The 16,852-nt window shown below is 37.0% G+C and overlaps 1 protein-coding gene across 2 annotated transcripts in view; it reads left to right on the forward strand.

Annotated features, from left to right (window-relative positions):
• Positions 1-16,852, forward strand: part of LOC308554744 (S-adenosyl-L-methionine-dependent tRNA 4-demethylwyosine synthase TYW1) — a 115,818-nt gene that overhangs the window by 51,898 nt on the left and 47,068 nt on the right. For both annotated transcript variants that reach the window (XM_081132247.1, XM_081132246.1), the window contains exons 10-11: positions 644-762; positions 7,607-7,716. In XM_081132247.1, coding sequence (XP_080988373.1) covers positions 644-762; positions 7,607-7,716 — 229 coding nt within the window. The remainder of the gene's footprint in view (positions 1-643; positions 763-7,606; positions 7,717-16,852) is intronic.

The following is a 16,852-nucleotide window of genomic DNA, read 5'->3' on the forward strand; positions in this document are numbered from 1 at the left end:
CTGGACAAATCTTTTTTTATCATACCTTATAAAGCTTGATATTATTTTGTGACTCCAACCCTAATTAATCTGCAGTATTTCTTCAAATTACCCATTCTTACTGTTGTGGTTTTACCACTCACATATTAAATAGTGCGGTTTTTAAAAAAAAAAATAACCTGTTTATATACATGTGACTTGTCCTCTCAACAGTCTCAATATGTTCAAATTCTGCTGTTCAGTTGACATGGAATATGCTCTAGGATGCATTCCCTTACCCACCTTCCCTTATTCAAAGCAGAGATGCTCTTTCATATGACCAGCTACTGCATTTTCTGGAGACTGTGTTATCTATCCCTTGTCATTATGTATTATTGAACTGATTGACACAGTTGGATGGATTTAAAATGAAAGTATCAGTGGTCCTCCCTGTAGAGCTTTCAGAGTTAATAATCTTAGGTTTATTTCATTGAGTTTTAGAAAACACAAGTCATTATCAAAACACTATAATGCTATAGTGTTAATTTTCTGCAGCGTGCAGATAGATATCATTAGGGGTATTTATGGTTATAAAACATGTGATTTCTTCTTAAAAATGATGCATTGGTGTTTTGTTTCTGTGCTTTGAGGATTTTATTTAAATTATCATTTGTTTTTTCCTCAGTCAATGCTCCGAGGGAGAGGAGGTTGCTATAAACATACATTTTATGGCATTGAAAGCCATCGTTGCATGGAAACCACCCCGAGCTTAGCATGTGCAAATAAATGTGTCTTCTGTTGGCGGTAAGTAAAAATGAATGGCTATGGTGACCAAATATGTAATGATCTGTAATAATCAATTTCTGCCTAACACTGCACTCAAATGTACCTAAAGCTTTGGTGTTTCTGTAATTAATCCCCTTTTCCATTCCTAATATTATATATTTATGCATTTGGTTGTTTTTCTTGACCAACTTTATCAGGGGCTTGTCAAGTTTTTTAGTCTTTTTTAATAACTTGTTTTTAGCTTTGTGAATCCTATTCCTTGTAAATGATTTTCTTATTCACTATCTACTACTGTTACTACTATCGTTTTTGATTCTCTGTTCTTTTCCTAATTAAATTGGACCATTAACTCATTAATAGTCAATCTTCTGTAAGTCTTTAATTGTAAATTTCCCTCTAAGTATTTCTTTAGCTACATTCCATGGATTTTGATTAATTATTCAATTGTAAGTATTTTCTGATTTCCATTATTACTTCTTTGTAACTCATGGGTCAAAGAAATATTTATTTTAAAAATTACACATAAGTTAGATTTGGGAGGTTATATTTTTGTTATTAACTTTAAACCAAATTGTATTATGGTTTAAAGTTACATGGTTTGTACGTGATTTCTAATACAAATTATTTAAAATTCATTGAGGACTGCTGTCTGCCTAGTATATGGTCAGGTTTTAAAAATCTATTATATGTTCATGAAAAGAGTATATTTTTTAGTTGTCAGGTTCTAAATCAGCAATAAAATCTATTCTTTATTATTCTTTGTTTTATCATTATTTAATAGTTCTTTTTAGTAGTTCTCTTTATCCATAGCAATGTTTGTTGCCTTAACATGTATGCTTTCTGATGCTAATATAACTATATTAGATTTCTTTTCTATTATTAACAATTGCCAGGTTGTTCTTTTTCCTTCCTTTATGTAACTTCAACCTTTATGTGTCTTTATATTTTAGGTGTGTTTCTTGTAAACAAGTGTTTGGCTGGATCAGTTTTAAAAAATCAACTTTATTGAAGTTTTATTTACATATAATGGAATACACCCATTTAAAATATATATCTCAGTGAATGTTGGTAAATGTGTGTACCTGTGTGGTTATGAACACAGTCAAGATACAGAACATTTTCATTATCCTTAGAGTTTCCCTTGTGCCCCACTTCCAGTCATGTTTTCTGATTTGCTTTTTGAAAATATATATTACTGTGCTTTTTCTATAGACTTTATAGAAATGGGTCATTAGGTATGCATTTTTGTGTCTTTTCCCCCTTCCTCAGTAAAATGTTTTTGAGTTTTATCCATGTTTTTAGGTATATCAGTGGTTTGTTTCTTTCTGTTGTAGGGTTTTACCACCATTTGTTTATCTGTGCACCTCTAGTTGAATATTTGAGATTTATGCAGGTTTTGACTGGATTATGAATAAAGCTGCTGTGAACATTAGTGCATAAGTCTTAGGTTTCACTTCCTTCTTGTTATGAGCCTAAAAATGAGTTGTAGGTGGAAGTTTAGGGTCTCCTCGGGTCTTTTCTTAGTGTGCATCCTGTCTTGAGCATGTTTACGGCTTTCTAAATTCCCCAGCATGTGCTATACTTTTTAGTGCTCTGATTCCCCAAAGAACGTGTCTCCCAGCTTTTACTCCCAGGAATTCATTCAGCTCTCTGTGGTTTTCCTGAACTGTAATCTTGTGAGGCAGTCATCAGGTTGTTATTTTTCTACTGTGATCTAAGTTAGATTCCTTTTAAAAACTTTTATTATTTAGTTTTTTGAACATAGCTAGTGTGAATAGTATAATGAACTTCTATGTACATTTGTTAACATATGGACAATCATGTTTCATTCACCTAACCCAGTCACTATTTTGAAGCAAATCCCAGCCATCAGATTGTTTTATTTTGTACATCAATTGACAGATAATATAAAAATAAGGCCTTTTAAAAAAGAATATAACTGTAATACCACTATCTCACATTAAGTTCTTTACATGTATTCTCTTTTCTGGTTATCCAGGGATATAGTGAAAACACTGAAAAGTATTTCTTTGGACATCCTGCTAAATCTGTGGTTCCCGGCTAGGGCAAAATTGCTATTTTTCACCCCATGGGGAAGCTTGGGGAATTTTAAGGTAAGGGGTAATATCTTACTCCTGATATTTCCTTCAAAAAGCTTCAAGGTCTGGAGACATTTTTGATTGTTAAAACTGAAGAAGATGCTGCTGGTATCTAGTGGGTAGAGGCCAGGGATGCTCTCAAACATTCTATAATACACAGGACAAACTTCTACAACAAAGAATTTTCCAGCCCAAAATGTCAGTTGTGCTGCATTTGAGATATCCTGCATACAGTGGTCCACAGGTACTTTTCAGTAAAGGGAATTGCTGGAACATGGCAGCATTGAAATGAAATGATACATCACATCTCCTTCTAGTGATAGAGTATATGCTTAGAAAACTGTTAAAGTATTATAGGGTGAGCATTTGCAAACCAAAGACATATTTTGGGTCACATAATACTTAGCTTGTAGGAGAAATAATCAAGTGCTTTGTGTCCTAGTTTTCATTGTTTCACATTTTACAATCTCTTAATCTCTTAAAATGAAAAAAAATCAAATTTTACGATCTTTTCCTAAGATTGTGGACATACTAAGTAGTTGCTTTTTGAAGGTTAAGCTTCAAAGGAAATATCAGGAGTAAGATATTACCCCTTACCTTATTACCTATTCAAGCCTATTATAGTAATTCTTAATTAGTAATTAAGAATTACAGCCCGGCCGGGCGTGGCTCAGCGGTTGAGCATCGACCTGGGATCTAGGCGATCGGGTTTCGATTCCTGGTCAGGGCACATGCCCGGGTTGTAGGCTCGATCAATGACTCTCTCATCATTGATGTTTCTGTCTCTCTCTCTCCCTCTCTTTTCCTCTCTCTGAAATCAATAAAGATATATTTAAAAAAAAAAAAAAGAATTACAATGTAATTCTTCAGTTTCTTAAGCAATAAATTTACCCCGTTTTTTTGGTTTGTTTTTTAAATTTACACAATTTTTAAAAAAGCAAACAATATGCTTAACAAATTCATTACAGAGATTTTTAGAAAGATAAAAGTAAATGGGGATATTTTATTTGCCATGGCTTCTGGTAAAGAAGTACTGATATGCTAACTTTTAAAATTAGAATTCATCACCTGTTTCAATAATGAACAGTTATAATAAGGATATCAGAAAAGGCCTAATAAAAACTGATTTAAGTGCTTATATAAATGTTTTTATTTTTCTTCATTTTAGCAGGTTCTTAAAATAGCCTCTGAACCTCAGTTTCCTAACTGTACAACAAAACTAATACCTTCCTTACAGGGTTGCTGTGAAGCTTAATTACTTGAGTGAGTTTGTGCATATGGAAGTGTTTTGAAACTATAATATGATGTACAAATGTGAGTTTTCCAAAATGTTTTATCTCACTTTGATAACATGGGCAATACACTGTTATAGGCAGATAAAATATTTCCTACTAATTCCCAGAAAGTGTTGTTGACTGTTATGTGTATAGATATTCCAAATTTACTATTGCATGTCTCCTATTTCTGATTATTTAAGAGATAATTTTGTACATTGAAGTTTTACATTAAGAGTTTTATTTGTCTTGAAAAAATAACCTGATTAAAAAAGTGGGTGAAGGATCTGACTAGACAGTTCTCCAAAGAAGATATATAAATGGCCAATAAAAATATGAAAATATATTAATAATATAAAAAATTGAAAATAGAGCAAATGTCCATCAACTGATGAATAGTTAAACAAAATGTTGATATATAGCTATCCAATGGAATATTATTTGGCAATAAAAAGGAATGAAGTATACTGATATATGTGCTACAACGTGGATGAACCTTGAAAACAAAATGCTAAGTGAAAGGAGCCAGTCATAAAAGACCACATATTATATGATTGCATTCTATTAAATGCCCAGAATAGACAAATCTGTGGAGACAGAAAGTAGATCAGTGGTTAACCAGAGCTGGTGTGGGTGTTTGGAGTGAAGAATGACAGCTGAGGGGAGAAGAGGGTTTCTTTTTGGGATGATGAAATTGTTCTAAAATCGATCATGGTGATGGATACACAACTTTGTGAATATACTAATGAAAGCCGTAGAATTGTATGCTTTATACAGAATTTTTTTGCATGCGAATTATATCTCAGTAATGCTCTTTAAAATTTTTTTAATTGTCTTGAGTAGTAAATAGAAGTTTTTAATGTATATCTTAAATGTATTTTGAAAGGTCACCCTTGCATATAGTGAAAAATTCAAAATATACAAGTGGTTATACCATGAAAATTGGCTTCCTTACATTCGTGTCCTCTATCAATTAGGTTTTCAGAGATTTTCTGCACATATGTAAAACAACTTATGTGTGTGTACAAATGTATGTAAAAGGTGTGCATGTGTCTGTGTCTTTGTATACACACACACAAATGGCAGAATACTTTACAGTGTTCTGTGTCTTGCTTGTTTTGCCCCTACTTTATGGAGATAATTTTATATTAAAGTGCATAAAGATTTGGAACTAGATTTTTAATCTGCTAAATTAAATTATTGTTTGGAAAGCAGGAGAGAAATATGTTTAAAGGGCCTTTTGTTTTTAAAGTAGTTATTAAGATGCATACCTTCCATAAAAAGTTCCTCACTTGCTATATTTAGTAGGACCATAATATAATTTTGTTCCAAAGCAGTGTTTTATTATTGTTATTATGGTAAGAACTCTTAACATGTGGCCTACCCTCTTAGCACAATTTTAAGTGTACAATACAGTATTGTTCATTATAATGCTGTACAGCAGATTTCTAAAACTTGATAATCTTGCACAGCTGAAGCTTTATACTGGTTAAATGGCAACTCCCCATTTCTCCTTATCTAGTTCCTGGTAACCACCATTCTACTCTCTGCTGCTATGTGTTTGATTGTTTTATATACTTCATATAATTAATATCATGCAGCATTTGTTCTGTGTCTGGCTTATTTCATTTAGCATAACATCTCCCAGATTGATCTGCGTTGTCACATAAGGCAGGATTTCCTTCTTTTTAAGGCTGACTAATATTCCAGTGTATGTATATAGCACATTTTCTTCACCCATTTGTTAGTCAGTGTCTGTTTAGGTTTTTACACATCTTGGCTTTTGTGAATAATGCTGCAGTGAACATGGATGTATAAATATCTCTTTGAGATCCTGTTTTTAATTCTAAATATTTTAAATACCCAGAAGTGAGCTTGCTGGATCATATGATAGATCTGTTTTTAAATATTTTAGAAACCTTCAAATTATGCTAAGTGAAATAAGCCAGGCAGAGAAAGACAAACATCACATGATCTCACTTATATGTGGAATCTAAAGAACTTAAACTGATGAACAGAATAGATTCAGTGACATGGAAGCATGGATCAGACTGACGAATGTCAGAGGGATGGAGGAGGGCCGGTGGGTGGAGGGGGAGAGAGTAACCAAAGAATTTATAGGCATATATGCACAACCCAAGGACACGGACAGTGGTGTGGAGAGGGACTGGGGAGGGGGATGGGACAGGGTGGAATGGGTCATTGGGGAGACAAAGGGACATTTGTAATATTTTAAATAAAAATATATATGTATATATTTTAGAAACCTTCATACTATTTTCCATAGTGGCTGCACCATTTTACATTCCCAACAGTGCATAAGGGCTCTAATTCCGCTACATCTTTACCTACCAACACATGTTATTTTCTTTTTTTTTTGCTAGTGTGAGGTAATGTCTTATTGTGGTTTTTGATTTGCATTTCCCTGATGATTAGTGATGTTGAGCATCTTTTCATATATTTGTTGGTAATTTGTATGTTTTGTTTGGAGAAATATCTGTTTAAGTTCTTTGCCCATTTTTAATTTTTGATTTTGCTACTGAGGTAAAAGTTTCTTATATATCTTGGATATTAATCCCTTATCTGATATACATCAATATCAGAAATTCCTTATTTGATATATCTTATATATTTTGGCTATTAATCCCTTATCTTATACATTTTGGATATTAATCTCTTATAACAGATATGTTACGATTTTCATCTCTGCTGAATTTACCCATCTGATCCTGCATGTTGCTCACCCTTTCTATTAGGGCTTTTAACATATTAGTCGTAGTTTAAAATTTTTTTCTGTCAGATCCAGCACTTCTGTCAAAAGAGTTTGGTTTTGTTGATTGCTTTCTACTGGAAATGTATTGTTTTTCTTGATTTTTTTATACCTTACAATTTTTTGTTTTAGTTTGAAATTGGCACACCTTTTCTTTCTGCTAGGCCTTTCTTGTTGGAGTTTGAATTAGTCTAGTCAAGAGTTGGGCCTGAAGTCAGGTTTGTTGTTCCTGTGCATACCCTCAGTGTATTGCTGGTTTGAAATTCCTTTAGGGCTGCTTGTGTATAGCAGGGAGGCTGGTCTGCCAGGGTTTTTTTCTCAATATCTGATCCATCCTAAGCTTTAGGTCTTCCCATTGTGCTGCCTCTGAGGGAGGGTCTCTCACTGTGATCTTGCAACTATTCTGGCAGTATTCTACTGCTACTTGTTATTAGGTGCTTGTTAGCCTGGTATTGGGTGGCTGGGAGAGAGGGGTGCACATTTTATATTGTTATAATTAGATCTCAGTCTCAGCCAGGCACTTCCCTATCCATTCCTCTCTGCTAGGTATCATGACTTAAGTTCATTTCTACTTAAATAGGAAAATATAGCTATACACAGCCAAGCATTTAGGGGGAAATCAACCCTGATTTTATGATTTTATTTACTACTTCCTAGTAGATGATTAGCTGAGATCTTATTCCAGAGAATACTTTAGAACTTTTGCCTCTTTTTCCTAGGCACCACACCAATCCAGTGGGCACTGAATGGCGGTGGAAGATGGACCAGCCTGAAGTGATCTTGAAGGAGGCCATTGAAAACCATCAGAACATGATCAAACAGTTTAAAGGTATTTACTTTTTCTATACAAAGAAATGCTAATAGTCTGAATTAAATTGGCAGAGGAATTGCCTCTTTGGCAGGATTTTGTCCCCTTTGGCAAATTTTCATATACATAAGTGCAAACTTTATAGAAATATTGTATACATTGGGTATTTTTAGTTTTTACTGATGAGTTTCATGTCCCAAATGATGGAAGAACTAAAAAACTTAATTTAAAGCTTAGCAATTTATAATAGGGTGCCTCAGCTTGTAAGTTTTGCCTGGGAATATATCATTGTCCTTCCTAAAAACTTTTGCTTTGTTCTATTTTGTTGAGCACAAAGCAGCCTATGAATAGACTGACAATTTTAGATCATGGGAAAATTCTTAAGTAATGTCAGTTAGATGATATTGGGAAAACATTTTTTTAATAAATGCCTTATGAAAAGGAGGGATAATATTAATAAAATTTTCCTCTACGTGATCCATAGTGATGTAAAATTCTGCCACTCAATTTCTAGAATTACCTGATTTAGTTGTGCCTCATTCTTAAAGGTATTTGACTTTACTGGAGATTACCAGTTCTCAAGCTTTAGTGTGCATCAGAATTGTCTGCAGGGCTTGTTAAAACAGATTCCTGGCCTCCCTCCCCGGAGAATGATTCAGTAAGTCTAATGTGGGGACCAGGAATGTGCATTTCCAGGTGATGTTGATGTGGTTGAACTGGGGACCGCACTTAGAGACCCACTACTGTACATAGATGTGGTGGACTTTATAAAGATAGCTATAGATGAACTGAAATTTGTTGGGCTCTCTGTTAAATCTCTGTGCTTTGTCTTGACCTACCACTTGTAAGTCCTTGTCTCTTATACTCTCCTTTCCTTTCATATGCAACAATAAAAATGAATTTCAACCAAGGTTATTTTGATATAGGCACTTTTGTGGTGCTAACATCCTATTTATAAACCCTCGTAATTAGTGTTTTGAAGATCAGGGGATTCTTTTATGCAAAGAAATTTGCTGTCAGGTCACTGCTTCTTGAGATTATAGTGCTTCTGATGTGTGTGTTTTCCAACACCACCAAGCTGTTCTGTTCTCAGCAGACACTGACTGGCTGCCCTACAAATTTAATTCAATTCTGACACTATCTGGAGAAAGCATTGTACCCCACAGGTTAAGGGTTCAGTCTGACAAGACTGTCCCCACTTCAGATGCCAGTTGCAAGTCCAGGTTGTTACATGTGCTTCTGACTGACTGGCTGTAAATGGGAGGTTTCCACAGCCTCCTCCTCAGATTTGATTAATTTGTTAGAGAGGCTCACATCAGAACTTGGCATAACATTTACAGTGAAGTCCTCATTTAATGTCATTGATAGGTTCTTGGAAACTGACTTTAAGTGAAACAATGTATGATGAAACCTATTTTACCATAGACTGAGATAAGCAAGAGTTAAGTTCCTACGGCATATTTCTGGTCACAAAAACATCACCAAGCTTCTAAATAAAAACTCAAAACACTTATGTTATTAAACATTGAAATAAATGTGAGCTATACATACATTTAGAAAGATTAACAAAAACAATTAAGATAATTATTTTCCAACTTGCTTATTCCAGTTCAGGATCACGAGTGACTGGAGCCTCTCCCAGCAGCTCAGGGCACAAGGTGAGAATCTACTCAGAACAGGGATGCTATTCCATCACAGGGCTACTTGTTATCGGACCTAGAAAAGATGTTATCGGATAGCCCCTGAGTTGGGAGGAGAGAGCTGTTTCCTCCTTGGTTCTTGTCAGTCTTGTAAGAAAGACTTCAGATGAGTGGCAGACAATAGTGTTGTAGCAAAGCAAGTGAATTTATTAATGAAGCATCCCAAGCAAATTTGTTAAAAATGTACTTGGCATATAGCACAAGTGGGCCACTCAGCTAATCTGAGTGTGCACCTGGTGGGGGTTCAAGAGATTTTAATCTCTTCTTCTTATGGGTTTCAAGGTTCCTCTGCCGGATATCTTGCGTAGCAGATTCAGTTTCAAAGTCCCCCTTTTACTTTGTTGTGGCTTTTCTTGGGATGTTTGTACATACACCTGGTCATCTTGTTTGGCAAGCCCTAAGATGGCTGACTTCTTTGTTCAATGGGTGAGATAAAACTCCCATTTTTTTCTTCCCCACTCCCACCTTAGCAGTTCCAGGATGATTTAAGCTATGTATTCTCTGATTATAGAGGAGGTGTTAATCCTATGCTCTCGTGACTTTGGTTGGGGAAGATAATGTCTTGTGATTTACAAGCTGGCTGCAAGCTTTCCAAACTGTTTGCCTTGTTTAATTTTCTTGTCTCAGTTTCCCTATTCCACTTGCCCAGGAATTTTTCTGGCTTCTTACTATACTGTCACAACTCACACACACCCACACTCACTCAGATTGGGACAGTGTAAACACACCAGTTCACCTACCATGCACATCTTTGGGATGTGGGAGGAAACTGGAATACTTGGAGAAAACTTATACAGACATGGGGAGCATGTGTAAACTCCACACAGACAGTAGCCCCAGCTGGGGATCAAGTTTTGTTTTTTTCCCCTCATCAACATTATAACAAAATGACATTGAATGAAACTGTTATCCAAGGACCTGCTGTACTTACGTTTATTATAAGGGATGAACAGCCAGATGAAGAGGTTCAAAGAGTGAGGTCTGAGAGGGCTCTTAGCCCAGGAACTTCAGTCCCCATGGAATGGTGGTGCACCATACTCCTTGCACAGGGATCTGTTCACCAATCTGAAAGCTCATCAAAACTTGTTGTTCAAGAGTTTTTATAAAGCTTAACCTGTAGCCCCTTCTTTCCCTTCCCACAGGTCTGTGGGTGTGGCTAAAAAATTCCTACCCTGTAAACGTTTGTTTTTTCTGGTGACCAGCCCCACCTGAATCTATTTATGAGCCCTTTCCTTAATCACTTCATTAGCATAAACTCAGGCATTCTCAAAAGGGGCTCCTTATGAATGATAAAAGACACTCAGATCACTGAAAAAATCGTAAGGGTTTTAGGAGCTTTGTGCCAGGAACACAGGACAAAGACCGAATATATTTCTTATTATACCATAGTACTTATTATTATTGTTCTTGTATCTTATGAGATTGAGGAAAGTAATACAAATAATGATTCAAGATCAATAGTAATGTATAGTCAATAATTTTATCTTTATTTTATTCTTTTGTAAAAATTAATTTTGTAATTGAATTTACTGGGTAGCTTGGACTGACATTGGTTAATAAAATTACATAGTTTCAGGTATATAATTGTACAATAAATATGAATTTCCTGGGGAAAGTTTACCTATATATATTTGTACGTCTGTGTGATATAATTTTGTACATCTGCCAAGATACTAATAAGTATTTTAATACTTCATCTTGACTTTTATTCTCAAGCACTTTTTTTAAACAAATTACTCTCTCTTATTTGGATTAAGCAGTGTCTCTTATCAGTCTTTTGGAAAGTTAAATGAAACTGTTTGGTAAAGCTAGTAAGTCTCCACATCTGGAATTTGATTAGCTTTTCTTAGACTGTTGTTGCCTTAGTTAATATTATTGATTGTTGATGTTCAAATAAACTGTATGCCTTTTAAATAAATTTTAAGGCAAAGTTGTGTTTTCTTTTGGATAGTGTATTGTCAGAGTTCTCCAGAGAAACAGAGTCAACAGGATCTTGTGTTGGTGTGTATGTGTGTAGATGGAGAGAGAGATTGAGAGATTAACTTAAGGAATTGGCTCACATGATGCCCTGGCATGCTCCCAGGAGGGAGAGTGTGATGATGGGTCCTCTGTCCTAAAGACTTTTAAGGGTGGGGATTTTAGGGGAGGTCCCAGGGGAGGGTCTTTATAGAATATTCATCGGATTTCAAGATGTGTTCTTTCAAGGTCATGGTCTCCACTGATTGGTTGGCTCCAGGGTAGGGCATCATTAGTCAATGCAGTTGGTCCTGAGGTCAGCTATGGTGTCACTTGTCTGGTTTTGCTGCTTTTCTGGCTTGGAGCTGAAATACAACTGAGGCCTAGATGTTATCTCTAGGGAGGAAAGGTCAGGAGGTCCAAACCCCAAAACCAGCGATATGTTAGCGATGGAAAGGTAACCCAGGGGGGGCAAGGTCTCACCCTACAGTTGTCCTTTGCTAGGCACCCAGGGCTTTCCACCCTGGTGACCTTCTGTACCTGGCCCATTATCCTTGCTCTATTCATGTATGTCTAACTGCCTACCATACAAGAACACTTGAGAGCAAATTGTTTATACTTCTCCCTAACTAGAGAGTAAATAATAGCTTAAATCACCCTGATCAGGGAGATAGATAACAAGGACCCAATTAGTGTCATTAGTGCCAGCCAAACCCAAGGACAGATGAAGTTAAGGGAATAAATGACCAAAAAACCCAATTAGAACCAAACAAATCCAAGGTAGAGGCAGAGCTGACCAAAAAATGACCCTAGTACCTCTATGCACTCACTTTGGTACATCAGTATATTAAAAAGCACACCTGGAAAACTGATGAATATTCTTGAGAACTTGAGACTTCCTGTAGGATTCCTACCCTCAGAAGAGAAATAAAAGTCCTCAAGACAAAGGATGTCAGCTCAGGCCCTCTCAGGGGCATACCCATGCCCTTCCTTTCTCGGGAGTGAACTTTCTCGTAGACTCTAAGAGTCCTCATGAGACTTGCAACCAGGGGACCAGCGGGCAGCAGCAGTTCATCCCAGACTTACCCCCTGAACCTGTCTGTGTCCAAGGCCACCTTTTCTCTAACTTTTCATTGAGCTAATGTCAGCCCCGCCTGGGCTCACTGCTGTGACTGTGACTTTTACTTCTCAATGAGCTGACAGCAGCCCTAACTTGGCTTCTTCTTTCCTATAATGTTTTTAGGAAGCCAAAGCAGCCTCATCTAGGCTCTCTCAAGTTGCTTCTTCTATCCTAAGCCCTTCCTTTCTTTTACTATCCCCAGCATTAATAAATGTACTCTCAAAATCACCTGGACTCCTATTGTGAAATCTTTCCTACATGAAGTCAGGAACCCATGCAGTACTGGCTGGTCCAAGGCAGACCCACTCTGGCTAGGCCCCTTCTTGGTGACACTTTGAGAGCCAATCAAACCCTTAAATAATGGGATAATGACTGAGGATGTATGTTTTCTGGACATCTGAGAATCTACCTAAGTGAATTGTGTCCTAGGCAGTTTGTGTGGAGAGGAAGCAGCCCCAAGGAGTAGACATTCATTTTTCCATTCTGAGATGTCCTTGACACAGAATGACAATCTGAGTTTTGATACTAATTCTTCTGACAGGAACGTTTTTGCAAATGCACTTTAAATGGAAATAAGTAATAAATAAATCATGAGACAGATTTATTCACATTAATAACATGTGTTAGGTGAGCTCAGTGTGCAGATGCTCTTTGTTATGTTGACCCTGAGAATAAACGTGCCTGTTAAGAAGGACTCCTGATGTCCAGTTGGGCTCAAATTTATAAACAGAGTCTAGTAGTTATTGCTAAACAGAGGCTTCTTATGCTTTTTGCTCTTATGGAAAAAGCTACACTGAGCTGCCTACCTCCTGCACTGTGTTCCTTACCCTTTTAAATGAGCTCCTAGGCTGGAAAATCAACCAATGGGCTGAAGACCTGCCCCAGCTAATTGGGGCTTCACAACTAAATCTTCATTTGCATATTGGTTGCATCCAGCCAATCAGAGTGGCTCACTTCCAACCAATCAAAACATTGCTGTTTGGATCAAACCTGTGCATTTGGAGTCATTTGCATAGAAGTGGTCCAATCAAGGACCAGGAGTGGGCAGTCTTCTCTATCGAAGCCAGCTTCACCTCTGCCTCAATGAAGCGCACTTTGTTACCATTGAAGACCCTGTTTCACCAGCTGAAGCTGTAACACTGGAGCTGGTGGTGTAACACCAGAGCCACTTTGCTGTTTCATGCCTGAGCTGTCTCACAACCGAGCTGTTTCACAGTTGAACTATATCACATTGAACTGTTTAACAGTTGAGCTGTTTTCACTGAATATAATCTTCCCCTTCACCCCACTCTAAATTGGGATCTCCTGGTGGCAATGAACTGGTGGTGATGACCTTTGGTTGACAGTTGGCCGGCTAACTTGTTGGAGAGGCTTGTCCTGTGCAGAAAGGTGTGTATCTCATTAGTAACATTGTGCTTACTTTAACCAGTAGGCACCTCAAATGGTTTGTCTGCAGGTTCCCATGGCATAAAAAATATACATATATATATATATATATTGTCTTGCCCTGGCCAGGTGGCTCTGTTGGCTGGAATGTTGTTCTGTACACCAAAAGTTTGCAGGTTCAATTCCCGGTTAGGTCACAATACCCAGGTTGTGTGTTTGGTCCCTGGTCAGGGCGTATACAGGAGGCAACTGATCAATGTTTCTCTCTCATATCAGTGTTTCTCTCTCTCTCTCTCTCCCCCTCTCTCTCCCCCCTTCCTCTCTCCCTTAAATATATATATGTATATATGTATGTATATTTTTGGGTGTTCCAAAAAATGTATACATACTTTGAATAATTAATTCCAATGGATTAAATCTGAAAAGAAAGAAACATCAATTGCGCTATCAGCTGTAAAGTGTATATACATTATTTTGGGATGTAGGGGGATGATAGATACAAGATTGTTGGGAGAAAGAACAGAGAGTATGTCTGTGGACAAGTGAATCCTGAATAGCAGTTTGAATGCTGAAGGGGGAAATTTTGTAACTTCATTCAGCCTTTATACAGTAGTCTGAAGTTTTCTTTTTTATGAACTTGAATTCCTCCTGCAGCTGTTGAAATCTCTGTGTTCTATCTTTCATTCATACCTAGGGGTAAGGTATAAATAAGACAGGTCGCCCTTGTTTCTGGGTAGCCAGTCTCAGACTAAGGATGATGAGGCTAATGCATGTCACTCTACCTCTTCTGAACCCAGGACCCCTTTGGGTGCAGCTCTGACATGGGTCCTACTTCTGAATGCTAAAGATGCAGAAATGTAACTCCAGATCTCATTTCAGCCCTGGTGGGGAGGAGAGTTCCTCAGTAGAGGTTGGCCTGGAGAAGTGGCCTATCTCATGTGGCAGAGTTACTCACAGATGCCCGGCAGGACACTAGTTTCCCCTTCTCTTCTTCCACACCCATATTAGTTTCCTATTAAAGCCCCGGTACTACTACCCTGTGTCCCCTTGTGGCTTAAAAAGGTAAAAAAAATAAAAGAAAGGACAAGTGTTTCTGGTTTCCTTGATTGAGACTTAGGATATATTTTCCTATAGGAGAAATATTTGAATTTGATTAGGTGATATTGAAATAGATTTATTAGTACTATAGTTCAGGTATCTAACAAATTAATTTGATGTTTGGGGGCTTGAATGATTAACTTAATCTCCATTTTAATAATAGTATAGCCGTGGGAATATGAATTTCATGTTTAAACAGAAAGGCTTAGAACAGGATTTCTATAAATTGGAAAGTACAGGTAACTTTTGAAGGTTTGAAGCCATTTCCTTCTTAGTTTGTTATATTCTGGGTTATCTCCACTTTAGCCTCTCTTTAGAGGTCCACTCTTAGCTCATTAACACTTGCTCTCACTCTGGCTTGGAGTCCTTTGTTTTATAGGGTGCTTTCCCACCTCCATGATGAACTCCCACTTTCTCCCATGGGTCTGGTCCAGTTATTTTATGATCTTATTTTTGAGTAGGATGGTACTTGTTGTGGGTATTGTTGCCTCTGAGTTTTTAGCTTTAGCTGAGTGGCCAGCCTTGAACAGACTTTGAAGATATTTTGATGTTTTAAATGCTTCCCTTTTGTGCTTCTGTTCTCATTTCCAAGGGCAATCAGTCTTCTCAGTTATTTCATTGAATCATTAAACCATCTTTTCATGACCTTTATTAGCTTTCCCCTTATACACATGCAGAATTAACTTTATATTGATTACAAGTGGGTCAGAATTTCACTGCAACTCAGCATCTTTTTATAATGCTGCCTGCCCCCCTCTAAATACCCCCACAGCAGGGAGAAACAGTTCCCAGAGAATGGGGTTAGGGTTTCTTTAGTTCAGTTTCCCATCAGTTCAGCAGACATCAAATGAGCGAACCCTTATTAGAATGGCCTCAGTGCTGAAGTTTGTGAAAGATGAAAAGACATCCTTTGTTGCTAGATGTTTTTATCTATAGTTTAAGCTAGAAGTAAAGTAAGATAAAAAATAAAGGATTTCCAACAGATGGTTTTCACAAACGAGTTATGCTAAGGTACACTCCAAAAGAAATGTGGAGGTGGGGAAGAGAACACTACCTGCAGTTGTTTTCTAAGCTTATTTATAAAACACCTCACAGCATGGCTGTTAAAGATATATTGTAATATATGGCATTCAGCCAGGAGGGTTTCTTAGGAAGATCTTTGGTCAGGGCCTGCATTGCTATAAGAAGAAAGTAGAGAATATTTTATTTCAAATTGGTCCAATCTTTAGAAATAGGAGTAGTCATATATATGTCAATTATAACTCAATAAAAAAAGACGTAAGAACGTATTCAGAATAAAGATTTATTATTAACCAACCTACTTCCCTTCCCCCCTAAAAGAAACAGGAATACTCTATGCTGAACAATAACTCATGTTTATTTTTGTGTTGCTCTGCTTATTGCTATAACATTAGAATGAAATGTCTGGAATCTGAAGTTACTACTTTGGAACCTTTCAGTGAAATGAGGATGAGGTATGTTTCTTAGTCTCATCACTAGTGATTGTCCAGGATCAGGTGGCTGTTCAGGATAAGAGGAAGGTCAGAAAACATACTTCAGAGAAAACAACCAAAATAAATAAGAATAACAAAGCAGAGTTTAGCTGTGAAAGGGTTATGATTTAGGGAAACAAGAGAACAGATTGAGCTTGTAAGAGAAAGAGCGAGGGATGGAGGGAGGGAGAGGAGGGAGAGAGAGAGAGAGAGAGACAGAGAGGAATAGATTTCCTACTGAAATGCAATATCTGCTGTTCCCTGGACTGTCTTCCTGCTTCAGGACTTCTTTCCATTAGAAATTTAGAGGATGTTTTATTTTCTGACACATTCCTTTCAGGACAGTGAAGGGAGGCATGAGCTTGAGTCCCTGAGGACCTTGTTTTGGAGAGGAACACTGTAAT

The sequence above is a fragment of the Miniopterus schreibersii genome (assembly GCF_964146895.1).
Source record: "Miniopterus schreibersii genome assembly, chromosome: 3".
In the NCBI taxonomy this organism is placed as follows: Eukaryota; Metazoa; Chordata; class Mammalia; order Chiroptera; family Miniopteridae; genus Miniopterus; species Miniopterus schreibersii.